Source organism: Nanorana parkeri, unplaced genomic scaffold, assembly GCF_000935625.1.
Source record: "Nanorana parkeri isolate BGI_ZX_2015 unplaced genomic scaffold, ASM93562v1 scaffold729, whole genome shotgun sequence".
Classification (NCBI taxonomy): Eukaryota; Metazoa; Chordata; class Amphibia; order Anura; family Dicroglossidae; genus Nanorana; species Nanorana parkeri.
This window is the reverse complement of record NW_017306997.1, coordinates 771,311-792,689: the sequence shown is the minus strand read 5'-3', so window position 1 is coordinate 792,689 and position 21,379 is coordinate 771,311. Positions and strand designations below refer to the sequence as shown.

Below are 21,379 nucleotides of genomic sequence, written 5' to 3'. Positions count from 1 at the left end.
TGTGAAATAGTTATTTATGAAATTACAAGTCTTTGTCTCTCAGAATTGGCACCTCGAAATGTTATTTTATCTCCACCTCAAATGGCTCTGTTCTCTTCTTTCCTCGGTAGACACCTCATAGTACAAAGGTGGGCAAACTCTGGCCCTCCAGCTGTGGTGAAACCTCAAATTCCATCATGCATTTGTCTCTGGGAGTCATGCCTGGGACTATGAGAATCTTGCAATGGCTCTTGGGATTTGTAGTTCCCCAACAGATGGAGGGCCGGAGTTTGCCTACCCATGTCATAGAACCTCACTATTATCAGCCGCTAGTAGCCTTTACAAAATGAATGAGCCAAATGTCAAGAAATACATTTTGTAAATTGACTTTTGCATTCAAAAGTCACCACTGTTGTCACCATCAGGAAACCCACACTGAAAAATACCATGCAGCCATCACTGGAGTGCATGTAGACAGAAAGTGGCTGCAGAGTGGCTGCAGGAGACTAGCAGCACGGATAAGCAACAAAGGATTTAATAAAAGGCAAAGCCAACAGGTATTATAATAAAAATTTTAAAAGTTAAAATCCATTAGCAACATTCATAGAAACATATCCCAAACGAATCAACCCGATCTCTTTGTGGTGGGGTCAAAACAGTCAAAGGTAAATTCTACCAGGTTGCTATGGGCTACTGCACATTACACTTCCTCTAATAAACCTTTATATGGTTGTGGTGGGATACTGCTGAAATTGAAAGGTACGAAATGAAGTGTTTAGGAAGTCAGAGATCTCAGTAGATTTCACTCGATCTATTGATAGTCTATTCTTTTCCCCTGAAATAAGAACTCTATTCACAGTATCAAGTGGGCAAGTTTGTAGGACAGAGAAAGCCAAATAAAAGACCACTTCCTGCTCATTTACATAAATAACAAAGTTATACTCACCTGATTCTCCAAGCCGTCTTGGTCCGGTCCCTGGTGCCTCTCTCCCTCTCGGCTGCAGCGGTCTAAGCAGGGACGGATTTTCCACAAGGCCAACCAAGGCCCGACCTCGGGGCAGCAGGGGTGTGGAATTCATATCTCCTGATGCTGGGGACATCCTGTTCCAGGTGTCGCGCGGGTAGTTGTTTTTTACATTTAGCCCTGCTTTGGGCAAGCAGAGCTAAATGTACAGTAGGGAAGCCGCTGCTTGTTTTGTATGCAGCCTGCAGGTCTGCCATTCTCCATGGGGGGGGGCTTTTTGGCAGGTGGAGGGGCGCATTGAGGAACCTGGCCTTGGGGCAGCAGAGAGAGTAAATCCGGCCCTGGGTCTAAGGTCCCTAAGTCATCACGTCCAATACACAGTGTACAGAACATGAGGACACTGAGGGACATACCATCTCTGCATGATAGGAGCAGAGAGTCAGGAGGGAGCGCCTCTGGCTGTCTTGGAGGTTCGGGTGAGTGTTTCTTTATTATTTTTCTCCCTAGACAAAACTGAGCACTTAAGGGGTAGCCCCACTGCAGGGGTTAATAATAATTTTACATTTTAAAGGACAGTCCTCCCCAAACTGATATATCAGTGTTTGGAAGATGCATAGATACAATACAGAGAGTGATTGTTGTCACACCAGGGCAGGAAATGTTTACTGGCAGGATCACCAGGTGAAAATAAAGGGGAAAAAGCGTGAAAAAACGAATTGGTAAACTGCAATATATTGCATTTGTGTTGTTAGGCTTAGATATACTTTTTTGCTTGATTGCTATGTGTTGAGGAGTTTTTTTCCCTATGGTTGCTACAGGTTGTTGCTCTTTGATGGCTCTTCGATCTGTAATATTGCAGAAAATACTTAGGGGCATATTTACAAAGCATTCAATGTGACCGAACTGGTGGTGAATCAATCATCGTAATTAGACACACGAGCACCTAGATTCCCCTGCAGTGAGTGTTTGGTGAATGTCAGTTTAATATGCCCCTTAGCCTTTAAAGCATTTCTTCTTGGTTTTATGCCTGGTTGTCATCAGCAGGATATACGCACTTAAGCTTTATTTGTTCAACCTGCAGGCTGAATGAAGAAAATATAACAGAGTCCTCCATCAAAGCTTATGAGCGTTGATCAAGGATTCCCCTGCTTTATCAATTGTATTCTGATGTCGGCTGCTGTCAGAATACCCGAATGGAGCTTCTAGCTGATTTGTTGCTAGCTCCGTTTGGCCGAGAGTTTTCCATCCGGCTGCCTCAATAAGCTGTTCGAGGGATGCCGGGCGGAAGGGTGCCGACAGCGGATTGCGAAAATGCCAATTAATCGGAAACCGGGCAATATTTGGTACGTGTAAACTGGCTTTAATGTGAATAAACTTAGCAGTATATTTTAAAGTAAAGCCAACACTTTTTTTTTAAAATAGGATAGGGTAGGGGATAGGTAAAACCCCTGTAGGGCACTTTTTATTTTCCTTGCCTTTTGTGTCCTTCTCAAGAGATTTTTCTACACTTCCTGTTCAGTATACACTACAGGAAGTGAGAGGAAATCTCCTCAGAATGAGATAAATCCCCTTTTAGACAGTCACCATGACAAGTGTTCTCATTGGAAGATTTCCCTTCTAATCCTGTTGCGTGACAGCTGAAAATTTTTGTTTAGTCCTGTTGACATTGGTTATCAGGATAAACAGAGTGAGTGAATTTTATGAGCAGGTACCAGGCAGCAAAAAAAAACTTGACAGAGGTCCTAGCCCCCTCGCCACTCCAGACCAAAAATAAAGTTTTGCTTTGTTAAATAAAGTTTAATGTTTTCAAAATCTTTAGTCTTACTTAATTTTGCTCAGTCTGAGGACTTGAGTGTGTAATTACCAGAATGCTATAATGACTCTGTGAACTATTATTACTGAAACACTGGCTCATCCTAGCAAATTGTAAAGTAGACCTCTCATTATCTTATACTGCCCACACCGATGGTATCTAAAGACATCTGAACATACTTAAATCTTTTTACCCAAGCTTTCTGAAACCTGTGGGGCATATTTGTTCAAATTCTGAGTTCTCTTGGAAAAATTGGGGCTTAGCCATTTCTTCTTTTCCCCCCATGTCTCTGCATTGCTCCTTCAATGTGATGGGCGTACTCAAAGGCCAACAGAAGGCCAGTACAAGGAGTCAAGGGGTGGGTCAGCCCTCAAAAGTTGTCTTCGTATGGCAGGTTCATGCCAATTTACTGAACATTTTACTTCACATCTGGCACAGTTCACTGTATTTCATCTGACTTCAGTGCACTTCTTACATTAGTAAATCATGTCTCTATGAGTAGCTTGACCTGTTGAAAACCATGCACTTCCTAAGTGGCTGATGTCTCAGCCATTGCTAAGCAGCGAGCCTGAAATTAAGAGCTCTTTCTAGTGGCTAAGATACAAATTTCTGTATATAATACAAGAACAAAAAATGGATAACAAATCATGTAAAATGTAAAAGTCAAAGATGACCTAAAGGTCAATACTTGCATAGTAGTTTTAAATATGTGCTCAAATTAAATATGCAATATCAGCCTTTTTCAACCTTTTTAACATGGAGGAACCCTTGGAATAACTTTGCAGTCCCAGGGAGCCCTTGCTAATAGTTACTATATTTACAGTTCACTAGTGTGATGGTCACTGGGAAGAATGCTCCTTACATTTGTAGTCAGTGGGAAGAATCCTCCCCTTACAGATAGCAAAAAAAAAACATAATTGGTGTCAGTGGGAACTTAAATGAGGCACAGAATTTGCTCCTTGCTCAAGGAACCCCTAGCAACTTCTGGAGGAACCCTGGCTGAGAAAGGCTGCCACATACTGACCCCCTTAAAGGGTAGTTTTGGTAAACACAAGTTATTTAATCAGGAAACCTTACCTATTTTCTGATGTAGAGTTCATATTTTTATATACTAGCAGGTTTCACTTACAAATATCAAAATTAGCATGTCCCAAAACCAGGGGCCCGGAGCTTTGCAATGTCCAAACTGAGTTGGAGAAGATGAGAATTGACTGCTAGGAGTGATGATAAGCCCTCTTCAGCTCACTTTGGTAGATCTGGCCACATCAATTCATAGAACTTTAGTAAATTAAGCCTATAGATTTGAATTGTGAGAAGGAGCAGTGAAACAGTTGTGTAGCACTGCAGAGCAGGAAGTAATGAGCAAATATGGCTGCATCCATGAACATAACATTTATACATTACAGATAGTTTAAAAAAAATAAAATAAATTAACATTTATTCCCAGGCTTATTTACAATAAAGTTCTAAGAGTAGGGTTTTCTCTAATTTCTGTTAATTCGGATGAAATTTGAACCATAGGTTGCCCTATAGGCACTACCCGATTCCACAAGTCAATAGAGAAATCAAAGGAGCTGGGTGGAAAAATGTTGGCCAAATAATGACTGCATCCTATCAGCTGAACAAGTCAAATCATAACATGTATGACTAGCTTTAAGGGGAGTTCGAGGAGAAGATACAAAATTCCATTGAGTCAAAAAATTATTTAACGCTATCTGGGGTTTGCAAATATAACAAAAAAATAATCAAAAGAATTAACCAGTAAGTGTAAAGCTAGCCAATTTTAAATTCTATTATTTTTTGCAGCTTTAGATCTTCTATTGCATTTAAACAAAATGTTTTTTCCTACCAAATTAATAAATCTAATCATGTAAACAAAGTGGGGAATTTGCATGCATGATCAGGAAGCGTGTTTAGGAAAGTGTACACTCATCATAGTGGAAAATGTGTTGTTTGGAGTCGGGGGGTGAAAACAAAGCTGAGGATTTTGGAGAGGCTGCCTGAGCCAGATGGCCTAATGTATTTTCCAGTCTGGCATCCCAACTGCTTCCTCCTGTATTACATATCGCCATTTGTTCCGGGATATTTACGCTAGAGCTGCTACCAAAGTGAATGTTTGAACTACCTTAAAAATGAACATATTAGCAAAGATGTATTTTATTAATCCCACGTTGATATTTTGATTCTACGCAGCCGGCGATTTCCTGACTGCGTCGGCATTACGCCAGCGCCAAATTGCATGTGAACTCTGAATATAGATTAGCGGATTTGTAGTCATTTGGTGCCGGGTGATGGCAGATTGCAACACTGTAGCAGAGACCTGGATATAAACACTGAATAATGAACATTTTAAGGTGGAATATTGCTCTGTGTTTTATTCTTTTCGTTTTTAGCAAGTCATTATTTTTACATGAATATTTGTTTTTATCGCACAGCGTAGAGAAAATATGGTTTATAGCTTGAGATTTTCACTGTAATTAAAAAAAAAAACACACAACAATGTTACTGCACAGAGCAAAATGATGTCATTAGAAGACTGGCCTGGCAAGGCAGATCTTTCAATGAGACTAGGGGTCATTCACACCATAAGGCATGTGCTAATGTGTTTAATGCTTTAGATGTGTTGTGCCATGTGGTGTGTTTAAAAGAGCTGACGTGAAGGACAAAATGTGGCATTCAAAAACATTTTTAAAAATGGGCAGCAATGAAACGCACTGGTGTAAACAGGTCCTACTGAAAGCAATGAGGGTGATTTACTAAAGGAGTAGAGAACGTTCACTAAAGCTGGCAATACACTAGTAGATTTCTGAACAAACGTTCATACGAAAGATCTTTCTTTACCACCCGATAATGGCATCAGACACTTGACAAATGTTGATTGAAATTTCGTTTGATTCTAATGTTCGATTTTGGAATAAATGCCGCTCCCCGAACGAAGACCTGCTCCTTTGAGTTTGTTTCGTGACTGTGGTCGAAATTGATTGTCAATTTGACCCCATCAACTAATAGAAAGTCGAAAAATTGTTCTTTCGTACAAATATTCTTTTCAAGATCTAAGCAATATATGGCCAGCTTAAGGGCCCTTTCACACCGAATGCATTAGCATCCAATTTTTAACGGATGTTAAGAGATGCCAACAGCAGGTAACCCGAAAAATGTATCGGTGTGAATGAGACCGGTTCACACTGCTGCTTTGTGTTGCGTTATGTTGCAGAGCACTGAAAAAAGTAGAGCATGCTCTACTTTTTTCAGTGCAATGTAACGCAATGCATCAAAAACGGATGTCAACCCAATGGAAGGAACACAAGTAACAAAAACAAAAAACATAGAAGTTTGTCCACTCAGGACATGTTAATTAAAATAAAGTTTGGCAAAAATGAAAGAATAATTTAAAAAAATGCTACGGAAAGCAATGGAAGTCAACTGAGGTTGAAATTGCAAGTTAACTGGCCTCTGTTGACTTACGTTTTCGGTCCGATTTTGGTGTGAACGGGCCCTTAGCAAAACTTATGTTCACTGAGCTTTACTCTGACTATACAATGATAGCTGTGTTGAGTTTAATCAAGCAATCATGTCCAAGCAAATATTCTTTTTGTTTTAATTTCCATCACACGTTATTGGCTCTTCAAAGTGAACACGGGTTGACTAACATTAATTTGGCAAAGTGCATATACTCTTTGAATAGTGAACAGGTTCTTTCCCTCTTTCCTTTTCTTTGTTTGTCAGTGCATTCTCTGTGGGGAATTTATCAAAACTGGAGCAGGCAGAATCTGGAGTAGCTGTCCAGTAACCAATCAGTTTATCTCTTCATTTGTTCAGTTGAGCTTTGAAAACGAAAGCTAGAAGCTGATTGGTTGCTGTGGGCAACTGCTCCAGATTTGATCTGCTCCAGTTTTGATAAATTGCCTCCTATGTGTTCAGGAAAAGGGAGCAACTAGTAGGACCCTGACTGGTACAGAGGGATCTGTTGTTCTTGTGTTATTCTATTATGTATCCTCTATTTTTCAGTTAAAGATATTGTTTGCGTTTGCATTGGCACATGCATAGTCTCTCAAACAGCCGTTCCCATAATCCCCCGTCCGTCCATTTAAACCATACTATAACTGACACATTTGGCCTTCACTTCAAATCTTTTGCAGTTGATCAATCACAGTTATGCTGATCTGGCTGTATATAGGCAGGTAAAAGTAGTTGTAAAGTCCCAGCGTAATAGGAATGCATACTAGAGTTGTTTCTGATTATGCAACCAAAGCTTACTTGAAAAAATCCCTTTTATGTAGTGAGTGCTGCCTTCCATCTGCCCATCGCTTTCATCAACTTCCTGGATTCCCAGTGTGCTTTGCATGTCTTTCCCTCTGTTTGATGTGATGCAATCTCGATTCCATCTCCCATCGTGCATTGCTTTCAGCAAGCAATGATGATGTTACATTGTTTAGATGTTGGGTTGTAGTTCAGAAAGCAGGCTCTGTGAGAGTTTTGACACAAGGAAGTGTATATTTCACACTGAGTGAAATTGTGTCAGTGCATTGAGGAAGTCCATCCTATGGGCATCTTCAATAAGTAAGTTTACAAACTTCTACATCAATACGGTTATTTAGAAGTGGGATAGAATTTACAGACGTTCAGTATAGCAATGCATATTTATTTTAGCTTTTGACCATAGTAACACTTTAAGAGAAGTCTTTGATACTGCTGACTGGCTGCTGGAAAAGTGGGGCTCACCTGCGGAGTGGGTCTACAATGGAACACTTTTACTAAAATCGAGAGCTTTTCTGTCATCCGTTATCTGTTCAGTTTTACAGCTGCACTTGGAAATTGGTTTTCTTTCCCGCTGGCCCCCAAACTCTACACAATGGAAGCCATAGTTTTCATACACTGCATTGATGATGGTCAACAAGCCCAAAACAACTGAATGTAATAAATGGCTTTATAGCATTAGGCTGTATCTGTGCTAAACATCGCTCCTGCTATCCTGAAAAAGGGAACAAACCACTCGTTTTTGGGATATGTGAGAGAATTAGACATTTGAATAACTTTTACTCGTGCTACACATGGGTTCAGTGGGGGGTTTCTTAATTCCTTTACTCCAGGGGTAGGAAAACGCTCGTCCTCCAGCTGTGGGGAAACTGCAAATCCCACTATGCATCAGCCCTGGGAGTCATGCCTGTGTCTGTCAGAGCCTTGCAATGCATGATGGGACTTGTAGCTAAGTTACAGCCGGAGGGCTGGCGTTTGCCTACTCTTGCTTTAGTCCTTCCTTACCATTACCTTCTAGGTTATATTTTCCCTTTTTTTAGAATGAAATTTCCCTTTAACATTGCAGTTTGTTGAACCAATCCCGGCAACCTGTTTAATATTTGCACAAATTAGGCTTGATAATGAATGCATGCAAACATTGGAAAATATCTGGAGCATGGTGTAAAATGAATTATTAAAGACTTATTAAAATGTATTATAAAATAAGTTATATGAAAATTAGTTTGAAGGGGAAGCAGAAGAACCTTTAGAATTTACACCAAGATATAGAGATTATAAACTTGTTTGTGGGTTAACATCTATGCTGTTTGTTGCCAACGATCAGTGGTGTTTTACTCATACCAACCAAATCAGCCTTTTCTTTTTGTCAGCCATTACCACAGTTGGGAATACCAGAAAATCTGATTGATTGTTCGCCAAGAGCGCAAACGCTCTGATAAATAAGACTTTCAGCACTCCTTTAGACAGCCTGTGAATTCAGCACAGAGAATTGCGCTGATTTGCATGTATTTCATTCTGCTCCTAATTTCCATCCTCTTGGGTCCTGTTTTTCACACTCGCTGCAGTTCTGTGTTCAAGGCGGTAATCCGATCCCTTGTATGTTCTAGAGAGGGACGCTGGGCGATAATGCACTGTGGTTTGTTTCTCTTACAATGGATGATGTCATTGAAATCTGCGCTAGGTACGGTATGACATCACCCCGTCGGGCTATTGCAAACAATCCCCACGGGGACATGGAGGCTGCACAACACTTTCAAAATAATCATCGTTATTTAATGTGCCTCTAATTAAAACCATCGCAGTTTAGGTTTAAAGGTCCGTCAAGCTTGCACGGCCTTTCTGTTGTGCCAGAGTCACAGTTTTCCCCTCCACATATGCTTACAGTTACATGGTGTGACTGTATTTGGAAGGGCCCGTTTAAATGGATAATATGACGCTTTGCAGTTCTAAGGTACATAGGATTTTTTAAAGTTTAATCATTTTTACAAAATATTCACAGACAAACAAATTGAGGTCAGGGTGAACCCTTTCCCCACATAGGAGTTACAGAATATAATAGCAAACAAGGCATGCAATATAGGCCACAATGGTAAGAACATTTCTAGGTCAACTGGACAAATATCAAAGTGTTAGTGCATAATTTTATGTGAATAATGCACAATTTCGGTTGAGAATTGGTCACCCCCACATATACACATAGACACAGATATAAGACAGGCAGAACGACTGAGACAAAACGGGAAGAGGGGGTTTACCCAGCAGGCATCCATCCAACAGTTGAATAGAATCGCTATGGCAGCCATATACAAGTCATAGAAAAGATAGACGTTATGGATAAGAAGAAAAATGTTGTGCCTTCTGGCTTCCTCAGGGGTGCATCAAACTTTTCTGGTAGTGGGACTATGATGTGAAAGGGGGAGTGAAGACTGAGGTGAAGGGGGCTCCTGATGTCAAGGGGGAACTCAGATGTTAAAGGAGGGCTCTAATATGAAAGAGGAGCTTCTGATGCAAAGGGTGGCTCTGTTGTGAAGGGGGGAAACACACTTTTTGTGTGTTTTTGTATGATATTTTAGGCTGGGGTGCATTAAGATTTTGCATACTCTTAAAGGGTGCCGTGCCTGAAGAAGTTTGAGAAACACTGGATTAGAGTCATGCAATCACATGGCCGATTGCAGTACAAGAGCACATGCTCCAAACCAGTTTAGTCATGAGCAATCGCTGCTACCTTTTTAGCTCACTGATTTCAATGGTAAGTCCCAATTGATGGCAAGTTGTAGTATAAAGCCTATGACACACTGAGTGCGGGTTTACGGTGCAAAGCAAAGCTGCTGGGCGAGGACGTTCGTGTGCAGTGTGAGAGAGCAGCGTGGCCAGATGAAAGACTGCATCTTCAGCCAATCGGCTTGCGCGTAACAACTCAATTGCCTTTGCATCCTGATGTGCGGGTTTATATGTGCGAGCCGATTGGCTGAAGATTAAATTTTTCATCTCGGCACACTCAGCTATGCAATCTCTCGCAAGCTGACGTGCCGGAGTGAACATTACAAGACACACTGCACGCAAAGGTTGGTGTGCCGCCACTCCGCGTTGCTTCGCGTGCAGTGTGTCAGGGGCTTAAATCAAGCTATGTTATGCGGTTTTTTGACCTGCAATTTTTTTGTTTAGGGTCCCGCCAGACAGCAAATACAGCCTCAACATTTTTGTCGGGAGAGCTTTCTTTAAAATACTTTTTTTTTCAGAAAGAGATCTTTTACAATCCTTGCCATTAAAAAGGTTTGCCTCCTTTTTTTCTTCCATGGCTCGTATTAAAGCCACAGTTTGTGGGCGCATAGTCCTGGTAAAAAAGAGAAAAAATATAATTCAATGGCAGTAAAACTTTTATTATTATACTGGAACCATAAATAACAGCCCCAGCCTATAAAGCGCACTATTTTTCCTACAGCAGGAAACAGGATGCACAACCCGTGACCCATACATGCTTTTTTTTAAATTACCTTTGTAAAAGCGCTTCACAGTCACGTATAACATGAGCATAAATGACGCTGCATGATTGTGTGACTTTATTTATCTAACATGAGCATACATGACGCTGTATGATCGTGGGACTTTATTTATCTAACATGAGCATATATGACGCTGTATGATCGTGTGACTTTATTTATCTTACATGAGCATACATGACACTGTATGATCGTGTGACTTTATTAATCTAACATGAGCATACATGACGCTGTATGATTGTGTGACTTTATTTATCTAACAAATGGGCTGGCCTAGAAGTGCACCTATCATTTTGTAGCAACAAATGGAGTTTGCGCCAGCAGGAAGCAGCAAGACAGTTCCTACATCTGTCCTGTATATTGCGGCAGTACACTAATTTCACAGCAACATTTTGGGAAAAGGGGCGTGGTTTATCAAGGTTGAAAACTTGTTATGACTAAATATTGGTGAGGAGAGGGAAAGCTTGTTAGGGTTGAATAGTAGCGAGGAGGAGAAAGGATAGCTCAACTACAGAAATCAAAGGCTACATTATCATATTATAAATGTCATAGGTCTCTTCAGAGTTCCCATTAAAGGTAAAGTGGCAGTTTTGTACATATTTTCTTTCTTTATTAGGGTCAAGCATTAAGATTTTTTTTGGGGGGAGAAGGTAAAAATGAAATACTGTAAGTTAATTTTTAATCATATCCAGCCTACAGTTCTGACATTGGGCTCCTTTTCACATATTTTCACATTTATTCTTATTTCCTGTTGTGAAAAGCCTTCTGATTAAAGAGCTCAATAGCTCAAGGTTAAATTTACACACACAAGTAAATCAAGTAAAGCACTGGCTCCTCCCCCTCTCTCCCTCTCCCTTCACATGGCTCTGTCTGAGGTCTCAATGAGAGACAACCTGACTGAAAGGGGATAGCCTTTTCTTTAAAAAAAACAGAGTGCTCTGGAAATCCTGTTTCCCCTGTGGTAAATGTTTATTTTGATTTGTTTGTATATATGCTTGTATACATAATGTATGTACCTGTATGTGTGTATATACTGTATACATAATATCCCAGATCATTATAGTTTGCCGTGATCTAAATTGCTGTACCTGACTTTTCAAGAGAAGTGCCATCCTTAGAATTTGTAACCTCCTTGCCTGTGTAGAAATTGCAGTGATGTGACCTAGTGAGGAATGGTGGTGCATAATGGAATGGTTTCCACCTAAGTATATGTAGCAGTACAGTAGGAATGTAAGTAGTACAGACATGTGCTCGAATGCAGGAGCCTACTCCATGCCTGTAAATAGACTGTACCCAATCTCTTCACCACACATGAACCCTGGCAGGTTTATTTTAGTAGGCATTGCATCTACAGTTGCTCCTATAGGATGCAGAGGGTCAACATTGCCCTGGTATGGAAAGATATTGAGAGAGGAAGATGTCTCTGGGAAGGCAACAATGAAGCTCTCTATTGCATGGTATCAGTTCTAGAGATTTAGCATCGAGCTCGTTGAAGATCACAGATATCTGAAGTTTATCCTGACAGATAGAGTCATAATGGTTTGCAGAATGTCTTATAAGAGATTCAGCTGTTTTATGGCTGGTAATGTAGCGATGTAGTTATCACAGGGTAATATTCTGTGAGAACAGTCAGATGCAGAGGAACTGATTGTATCATGTGCACAAAATGCTGCTTGATGGAAAGCGAAACAGATTAAAGAGTTTAGAGCCTCTTAGGAGCTAGAGGATGGTTTATGTCATAGCTCTGACTGACTCTGCCCTTTCCAGGGCTTTACCCCGGCACTGCAAAATTGTAGAGAGACCCAGGAAAGGACAAAATGCACTTGATGAAGCTGCACGTCTGAAACAAGTACATAACAAAACAAAAAAGGGCGGCTTCTATATGCACCCCTCCCACAACCACTGTTCTAGTACTTTCCATATGACCCTACAGACTCATCATAGCCAATCATATTTCACATTGCATTAGGAGCTAATGATAATGTAGGAGCTAGCAGATAATGCGCACTAAAGTGTTTACATGTTCTGAACATGCAGTAAGCACTTTATGGCCTCATTCACATAGCTGTTTATGGCTGTACACCACCCCAGATCAGTGTATTTCTGTGGCCAGAAGGGAGAATCACTGACTCTATTTGCCCTGGTGACCGATATCACTGGAACCAATATGATGAGAAACCCAAAACTGTAGAGTTGTCAGCAGAACCGGAGGTAAGGGAAAAGTCTTTGAATGGGGATGCTTGTTCTAGAGGCAAAAGCTTAAGAGTCTTTTGTGTGCCTGGGACAGTAAGTAAAGGGACGTCAATTCAGTTATTCCCTAGTCTATCTAAACCTAAAAAAGTAAAAGTTACAGCTGGAGATATATTAACCACTAAAGCTGGGCATACACCAGCAGAATTTTGTTTGAAAAAATTTGTTTTTGGAACGTTCGTTTGATTTTTCTAACAGTCAATGGGGTCAAATCGACGAGTGTTTTTGACCATAGAGCCAAACAAAAATCGAAGGAGCTGGATGGAAAAGTTTTCTCGAACGAACAAAAAGTGAATGTGGTTTTTGATCAGAAAATTCCATTTATTACCAAAATCAAATGTTAAAATTAAACTGAATTTCAAACGTGATTCGTCAAGTCTCATGCTTTATCGAATATTCTGATGAGAGTTTTTGTATGAACATTCTTACAAAAATCTACCAGTGTATGGCCAGCTTCAGGGTCCTACCTACAGTGAAGAGTGATATCACTATCCACTGGACACGGCAGTGCTTATTCAATGCCACAGCCTTCATTTTACTTGTCATACATAAAATGCAGAGCACAGTGTGGTGACTGTGGTGTTCTATGGAGTTCTCACTGAGAACACTGCAGAGAGAACTTCAACATTGAAGAAGCTGATCACATGACTTTGAGAGGTAACATGACTGCTTTCTCCTTCTCCAGGGTAATTGTATCCTATATTATTGAATCACATTCTGCTTGCTTTAGAGTACCAAGACAAAGGGAATGCAAAGCGTATTTAAAAGACACTGCCATGCTTTATAAATATGCATTACTTTTTTTTTTTAACCAAAATAAAAAAATACAGGTAAAGGAATAGAAATAACAGGTATTAAAATAGTTACTTGGAGTGTTTTTACTTTCCATAAATCATTTTTTTGTTCACTTGCAATGTACCTTTCAGCTTGTTAGGAAATTTGACTATTCCAGAAGAGTCAAATACCTAGCAAAGCTCCCTCCTTCTTTGCCCTCCTTGCATATCACAGCCCCCTCCTCTTCTGGGAGTGTCTAAACACTCTCTGTGCTGGCTCAGCTCGTCTGTCCCTACTTTCAACTCCCGGCATAAACTATTATGTAGCAGCCTGGGAGGAGGAAAGTAAAGGGTAATACTATAGATGGCGGCACCCAGAAGCAGTCCCAAGGGCTTTTGGATGTGTTTACAAGGAAGGCCTTTACAGGTAGAAAGCATAGTATACTTTATGAATATATAATCTCATGGGAAGGTTTTTAAAAAAACAATTATTGGTCCGGCAACATGATTTCTTTAGGCAGTGGTAAGGCCATACGGCTATTTTTTAAATAGGGCCCTTAGAATAGTGAGGAATCATTAAAAAATGGCTCCCTATGGTGAGCGCTGTAACAGTATAGTAGTATAGTGATTGATTGCTACTCTTAGTGATTCATCACTAGCGAATCACTAGCGAGACTGTCGTTGTCTTCCTTCCCAGGCGGATATATATATATTTTTGCCTGACGTTGTTGCTTTTGTACGACACCTGACCTGAACCCTTAAAATCCCAGTCACAGGACCTGCTCTTTAGTGTACTGAAGCCTGTCTGTGCTATTAACTTTCACAATGAACCTGACTAGAAGCCTCCTTGCAGTCTCCTGTCTGACACAGTAATTCCACAATTCCACAATATTTCAATGTGTAGCAAACATCAGGCATTATAAAAAAAAAAGACAGACGCATGTGGCAGACTGGAGTGAATCGGGGCTCCAGACGCTGTTACAGGTTCATGTTTTTACCGTACTCTGATGTTGGAATTGAAAGGAAAATTGCATATGTCTTGTAGGTAGTGTGACTTGGCTCTCCGATCAGGAGGTGCCGAGCTGAGATGAGAAGCCATGACAGAAATGTCACCGCTTTCACTCCTTGTCTGCGGCAGGTGCATTGTTCTCTGGCAACAAACGTTTAATAAGATGCTGGCGGAGCAAGTAAAGCTTAACATAGTGATCAAATGGCACTCGCGTGGAAGAGAGCTACCAATTACTACCACAATCCTCCTGCAAAGCATTCAAATGCAGCACTATCACTAAGCATACTGTGAATGTCAGTCAACCTGCGAGGATGGCTCAGCTGACAATGTCTGTACAGTTAATTATATTTTTATTGTACACTTTCTGGGGGGAAAAAAATCATTCATTTTGAATTGCAAGGATTGTGGAGTTGTGAAAAACTCCAGCGTAGGCTTCATAGGCCACCTCAGTTCTGACTGGACTGTGGTCAATGATGTATACAGGGCCCTCCTTACCATCCTTACCATCTTGTCTTGAATTGTATTGTAATTGTAATGTCTTCCTTATATTATAAAGCACTGCACAAACTGTTGGCGCTTTAGAAATCCTGTATTATAATAATAATAATAATACGTTGGCAGTGTCAAAGCATTGTGGAAGCAGCCATGCTGCTAAAGTGCTGGATGGCTATAACTAGAATTGGGGTTTTACACAGGGCCATAGTGAAACACCTCTAGGCCCCAGTATAAAATGTGAAACGAGCCTTGATAAGTGTCATTATGACACCAATCATACACTAAAATATCTCACAAGGTGATTTATGCTGTGAATTGGGATGAGCTTTGGGTACTGTATCTGGTCAGGGTCCCCAGCTGGTTTGCTTACAAACAAAAGCTGGCTGGGTATTTGTCATTTAGCAGGGGTAGTGCTACCACCGAAAATTGACAGATCCCCAGCTGGTTTGTTTACAAACAACTGTCAGCATTTCAGCTGGGAGAACTGGCCAATTTGGCCCATTTTATTCCGTGGTTTGCTGAAGGGCAAAGAGGCCAGGTTTGGGTCGACCAAACTGTCCCAAATCCCTGGAGGATCAGTCATATAGTGGACATTGTGTGGCGGTAGTGCTACCACCGCTATATGACAGATCCCAATGATTTGGGTGGGTGAACTGGCCAATTTGGGCCAATTTATTCCATGATTCGCAGAAACTAGAACAGACTGAGTTTGGATCTGACTCTTCTGTTTGCACTTTAGCAAAGTGGCCAGTTCGCCTGGGGAATTGTCATTTAGCAGATCCCTGGCTGATTTATTTAAAACAGCAGCTGGATGGAGATTTGTCATTTTGCAGTGGAAATGCTGTTGCAGCTGAATGATGACAAATCCTCAGCTGATAAACAAACCATCCGGGGATCATGGGTGACATCATTAACCAAGTATGGTCATGACCATGTTTGGTCAATGATGTCACTTAAGACCCTCAGCAAGTCTGTTTATGAAAAAAAATGGGGATCTGTTATTTATCGGCTGTAGTGTCAGGCACCGGGTCATCGTGGTTGCGGGGAAACATCAGCAGACAGGGGTCATCGTGATTAACAATGGATCATGATTGACGCTGAATTTATATTGTAAGACATTACTTACATTTTTTCAGCAAATGATGTTGTCAGGGTGTGTGTTTGTTTATTAACATTTCACCTTTTTTGGGGGAGTGACTAAGAAGGGGTATTAATGGGAGTGGATATCTCACAAACCCCCGACATCCTGTTTGTTTGAATGTGGGGATGAAGCTCTTGTGCCCTCAACATGGGGACAAGTTGCATTGCAAGGGGAAGCTTTACCGACCCCCCCATGCAAGCTAACCTTCCATTGTTGCAGGCATGTGGCCTGGTATGAAAGGTGTGTGTGTGTGTGTGTATGCATGTTTGCTGTCTTCTCTTTTCTAGCCACCCAGACTGCATGCTTGGATAAGGGTCTGGCAAGTGCACCCCATGATCAGCCGATCGCTCCAGTGTTTGTCCTACACAGAGAATTGGTACATAATACTGACACATACCAATCCTCTGCCGCTCGTCCACGCACAGGGGGGCTGCAACTTCTCTGGATCCCCCTGCTCTCCCGGGCGCCGGGCTGTCAGATCCTGGTCGAGGGTCTCTCTCTCCTCACTGCTCTGCATTAGTTAGTGACAGCGGCTCCGTCCTCCGCCCTCCCCCGTCCCTTCACTTCTTCTCCGCTCCCCGCTGGGGAGAGCAGCGGGGATCCAGAGAAGCGGCGGGAGGAGAGGACATGGCGATCTACCAGTGATCGCTACGCGATCGACTGGTAGATCGCGATCGACCTTGTGGGCACCCCTGCTACAGGTTATTTCTCTTTTTAATGTCACCTTCAAAGGACTACAAGAAACAGTATCATAACTTCAAGTGCAATAATGCCCCCTCCGCAAGCTAGTTAAAGGATATGTGAATTTTCCATCTTGCTCTTCAAGCTGCATAAAAGACCCTCTCTTGCATTGATATATCCATCATGGCACACGTATTATTATGCACGGGAACTTTTAGAAACCAGTGAGTCTGAGAGATGGTAGCTAAGGCTAAGCGGCCAAGTCCTGAACACTTTATTTATTTAGTTTATTATTCCTTAATCAGGGTGACAGAAGATGGTACAACCAGCGCATTTTCGGGGGACAGGTGTCTCTCTTCATCAGGACTTTGGAAACTGGGTGGAACTGCGTGACAAAAAATAAATGGGCAAAGTGTTACAGCAGTCAAGCGGAAAGTCTTAAGCTGAGTAGTGTCTAGATGTATGTGATAACAGTAGGGCACCAAGCACCTTTCCAATCCACATCTAGTATAAATGAACCCCTAAGTTGTCGTTCAACTGCGCAGTAAACACAAGTGGTAGGCCTGCCCTTGGTTCTGTGGCAAAAGAGATTCAGTCAATGCTTTATGGCACTTTTCCATTCTCACAATATTTATATAAGGGAGGCCAAATGCTGTTTCTCACTGACCAAGCGCTGGCTGTTTCAAAGGACGCGGTGTTCAAAGACCTGGGCCCCATCCTGTGAAAGATGTCTACAATGATGTCCGTATTCTTTTGACATTTCTGTGATTGTTACAAGCTTTGATATATAGCGACAATTGTTCATTTTTCTGTTCAACTCACTTAACAATTCAGGAGGTTACACTTGGCTGCGATCTATTTTTGGTTCAAGGCTTTAAGGCGGCTTTTGATTGTAGCAATAACTAGGCCTAAGTATGTTTGTGTTATTGTGTGCCATGTAAAATAGATGGCTTTCCTTGACAAGGCTCAGTAAGATTTAGCTCTGAAGTTTGCTGTCTGAGAATTAAGAATTTCCTGTATTTGACTATAGCAATTGTTTAGCCAATAAGAAGTGTTGCGGGACAGTGAGAGTGTCATTGTAGAAGTCTTCTTTTGAAAATGCTGGTTCCCTGATTAGCATTAGTGGCTTCAGAAAAGACCCCAGGATGTAATTGAATGCTTTCAGGACAACACATACCTGTGAAGATAAAGCTGAATACTTGCCTCTACTACTGGCCTGCGCTGCTCCAATGCAAAGAACTGGTCCCTTAAAATGTGCTGGGAAACCAAAACTTTTGAAAGTGTCGATCTTTGTGGTCCCCCACAACTTTCACTGGTTCCTTCCTCTCACTTCACATCACTACTGTATCCTACTGCGACATGGGGTCATAGGCAGGAACCAATGAGTGCAGCTGCGGAATGGCTTGCCTTGCTGTACCTGAGTGTTTGTGGAGACATACACAGCTCACTAGCACATACAAGGGTGGCTCCATAGGATCCTGCAAGGGAAAGCAGCCACCCTAAAACAGCATATCAGGACCAGTACTCAGGGGACCAGCTGATTCTGGAGGAAACTGAAACTTATAAACATCAAGAAGCAGCATCCATTTTAGGGATGTTCAGATACCATTTCAGATACTTGGCATTTCCACGAGAACTACCAGGGTTGCAGGAGTTGCAGCTGGGACCTAGCTCTGGCACTCCACCCCTGTCCTGAAATCATTAGTCTGTATTGTTTTTAAAAAACTGTCACATGACAATAAACAAAAAATGTATCAGTACTTGTATCTGTGAGGACTTGGACAAGTATCAGTACTTGGTCTGGAAAAAATGGTATCGGTGCATCCCTTATATATATATATTTATTTAAAAAAATCACACATTAAAACAGGGATGCACAAATCCAAGGATCCCCCGTATGCTCCTTAAAAATGTCAGCTGCCTCCTAACTTTTGAGTTTTTCTTGGTATACTTGGTATCTGAACATCCCTAATTGTAATTGATTTCATCAGCATTTGAAATAGCCTTTTAAACCTTTCACTTTAATATCACTATAAGTTATCACGAAGTAATATTTTTCTGACTTGACTTCTCTAACTTTCCACTTCTCTGTTTATAGGCCATTATCTATGAAGGGCAGGATAAGAATCCAGAGATGTGTCGGGTTCTACTCACACACGAGATCATGTGCAGGTAATGTATGGAATAAATCATTACAAAATCTTTTCTTGTGAAATACTGGGAATTTATAGTCTTATTCATTTTTATTACACCATTACTTATAAGATAAAGCAAAAGCTGGCCATGCATGGTACAATCTCTGTACAATCTCCTTCCTCTAAACTACTTAAATAGTGTAAATTGAGGGCCTGCCTAAATAATCACACTTAGTTGTTGGTACTGTAGATCAACGGTTCTCAACCTTGTTCTCAGTCATGGCACCCTTTTTTAAAGTATGCAAAATCTCGAGGCACTCCAGTCTAAAATATAAAAAATGTAAATGTAAAAAAACTGTGTGTGGTCCCACCAAAATCCATACCAGACCCTTATCCCAGATAGAGGTCTGGTTTGGATTTTAAGTGGGGACCCCATGCAAGAACACAAAAAAAATGAGCTTCCCCCATCATATCAGAATCCCCTCTTCAAATCAAGAGTCCCCACTTTTCACATCAAAGTTCCCTCCTTCAAATCAGAATCCCCCTTTACACTAGGACCCCCCCCCCCTTTCCAATTGATGCTCCCTCCTTCTACACCAGACTCCCCTCTCTCACTATCAGATCAGAGTTCCCTCTTCACATCAGGAGCCTACCTGCTCAATGGAAAGCATGACACTAAGCAAAAATTTACAGGCACCCCCACGGAAGCCAGAAGGCACCTTGGTTGAGAAAGGCTGCTGTAGATTGTACAGTTGTAATATATATGGTCCTTATATACACTGGCCTATAGTACTTTTTAAAATAACCTCTGTGAATTGTTTAATTCCATTATTTTTAAATGATCAATTTTTGTCCCAAACTGGGGATGAGCAAACCTTAGTGCTATTGTTTCCCTAAGATTTCTGCAAAATTTTATTAGTTATCTAAAATTCATTAATGTCAATAGGGAAGGCAGAGATCTGAAAATATTTTCAAGGGTTCCTCAAAAAGATTTACAAAGCCTGATTTAGACTGTAACATGTATGATCAGCTTGAAGGAGAATGTACAATCTGATTGCAATGTAATTGATCTGACTTGAAATCTGGTTGCGATGTGTTATGGCACTGAGCTTATCGCCATTGCACTTTGCACTGGGTAAGCCTGATCCGCTCATCCATAATTGAATGATAAAGATGCAATGCAATGCATCAGCCTGGCTGGGAAACACACAGCTGCGGTATGGACAGACAGGAAGGAATGGATGTGATTGATAGGCACTCAGCGCTCCCTCCTACACACACTCCTACACCCACACTGATACATCTATATTCTCCTACTGGGGTGGTTTACCCTGTTTATCTTCCTATCAGGTTACCTTACGGATGGTATGGATTTTTTCCCTTTATAAATACAATGCAGAGTAAAAAAAAGAAAAGAAAAAGGAAATAAATAAATAAAAATCCGCAGCTCACAGCAGGGGAATCATGAAGCCGTTGAAGGCAAATTATGTTATTTGTACAGTATACTTTAGACAGAAAAGCCATATTTAAAATGTCAGGCAGCTAATGCTGGAGATTACCATTTTCCGCGCTGCCTACAGACTGGTAAGAGATGCTGTTTATTTACTTAGCGGCCGGGCATTAAACAAAGCTGCCACTGGGGCGCGGGCACAATTATTTGTTTAACTCCTTCAGCCCTGGGATAAAAAGGTCAATCGGCGGCATATATCAGATACGAGCGGATAGAACGCTGTTTATTGTTTAAAGGGGAATTACAGGAAGGATATAGAAGTAATGTTTGGATTATGTGCTGCTTACCTTTTCTTCTTCTTGCTTTTTTTGTTTTTTAGCTTAAGATTCTTGTAGGAGCATTTAAAGAAGATCTAAGGAAAGGTTTATATTTGGGTCACCCATAGGGGCATATTTATAAAGCAGTGAATCTGACATTTATCAAATATTCACTGCAGGTGAACCTTCCAGGTTCAGTGTTTTAAAAGACAGCGCTTGATCACCAACAGGGAATGTTTGATGAAAGCTGCTTTATAAATATGACCCTTAGTGTCCCTGCCACTGCCGCAGGTGGAGTCTGCAGCAGTGGCACTGACTGGGGTGAGGTAGCCCAAGTGTGAATCTTTTTTAAAGATTGGAAATCAGTTTCTGCAGGTGAGGAGTGCAAATTTGCATGCCTTTAACCTTATTGTACCCAAAGGTCATTGAAGTCTATATACACAGGACAAATTTAGCAGAATCAGTTTGCATTGGTTGACTTGACTTTAACTAATTGGTTCAATGATCAAGTGAATACATTTTCTTAAGGACATATAAGGATTTTTTTGTGGCACACTGTTTTAATAAATACTTTTACTCTCTCTCTCTCTCTCTCTCTCTCTCTCTCTCTCTCTC

The 21,379-nt window shown here is 41.1% G+C and overlaps 1 protein-coding gene across 8 annotated transcripts in view; it reads left to right on the top strand.

Moving 5' to 3' along the window:
• EBF1 (early B-cell factor 1) overlaps window positions 1-21,379 on the top strand; it is a 329,738-nt gene that overhangs the window by 11,204 nt on the left and 297,155 nt on the right. For all 8 annotated transcript variants that reach the window (XM_018564148.1, XM_018564145.1, XM_018564149.1 and 5 more), the window contains exon 5: window positions 18,961-19,034. In XM_018564148.1, coding sequence (XP_018419650.1) covers window positions 18,961-19,034 — 74 coding nt within the window. The remainder of the gene's footprint in view (window positions 1-18,960; window positions 19,035-21,379) is intronic.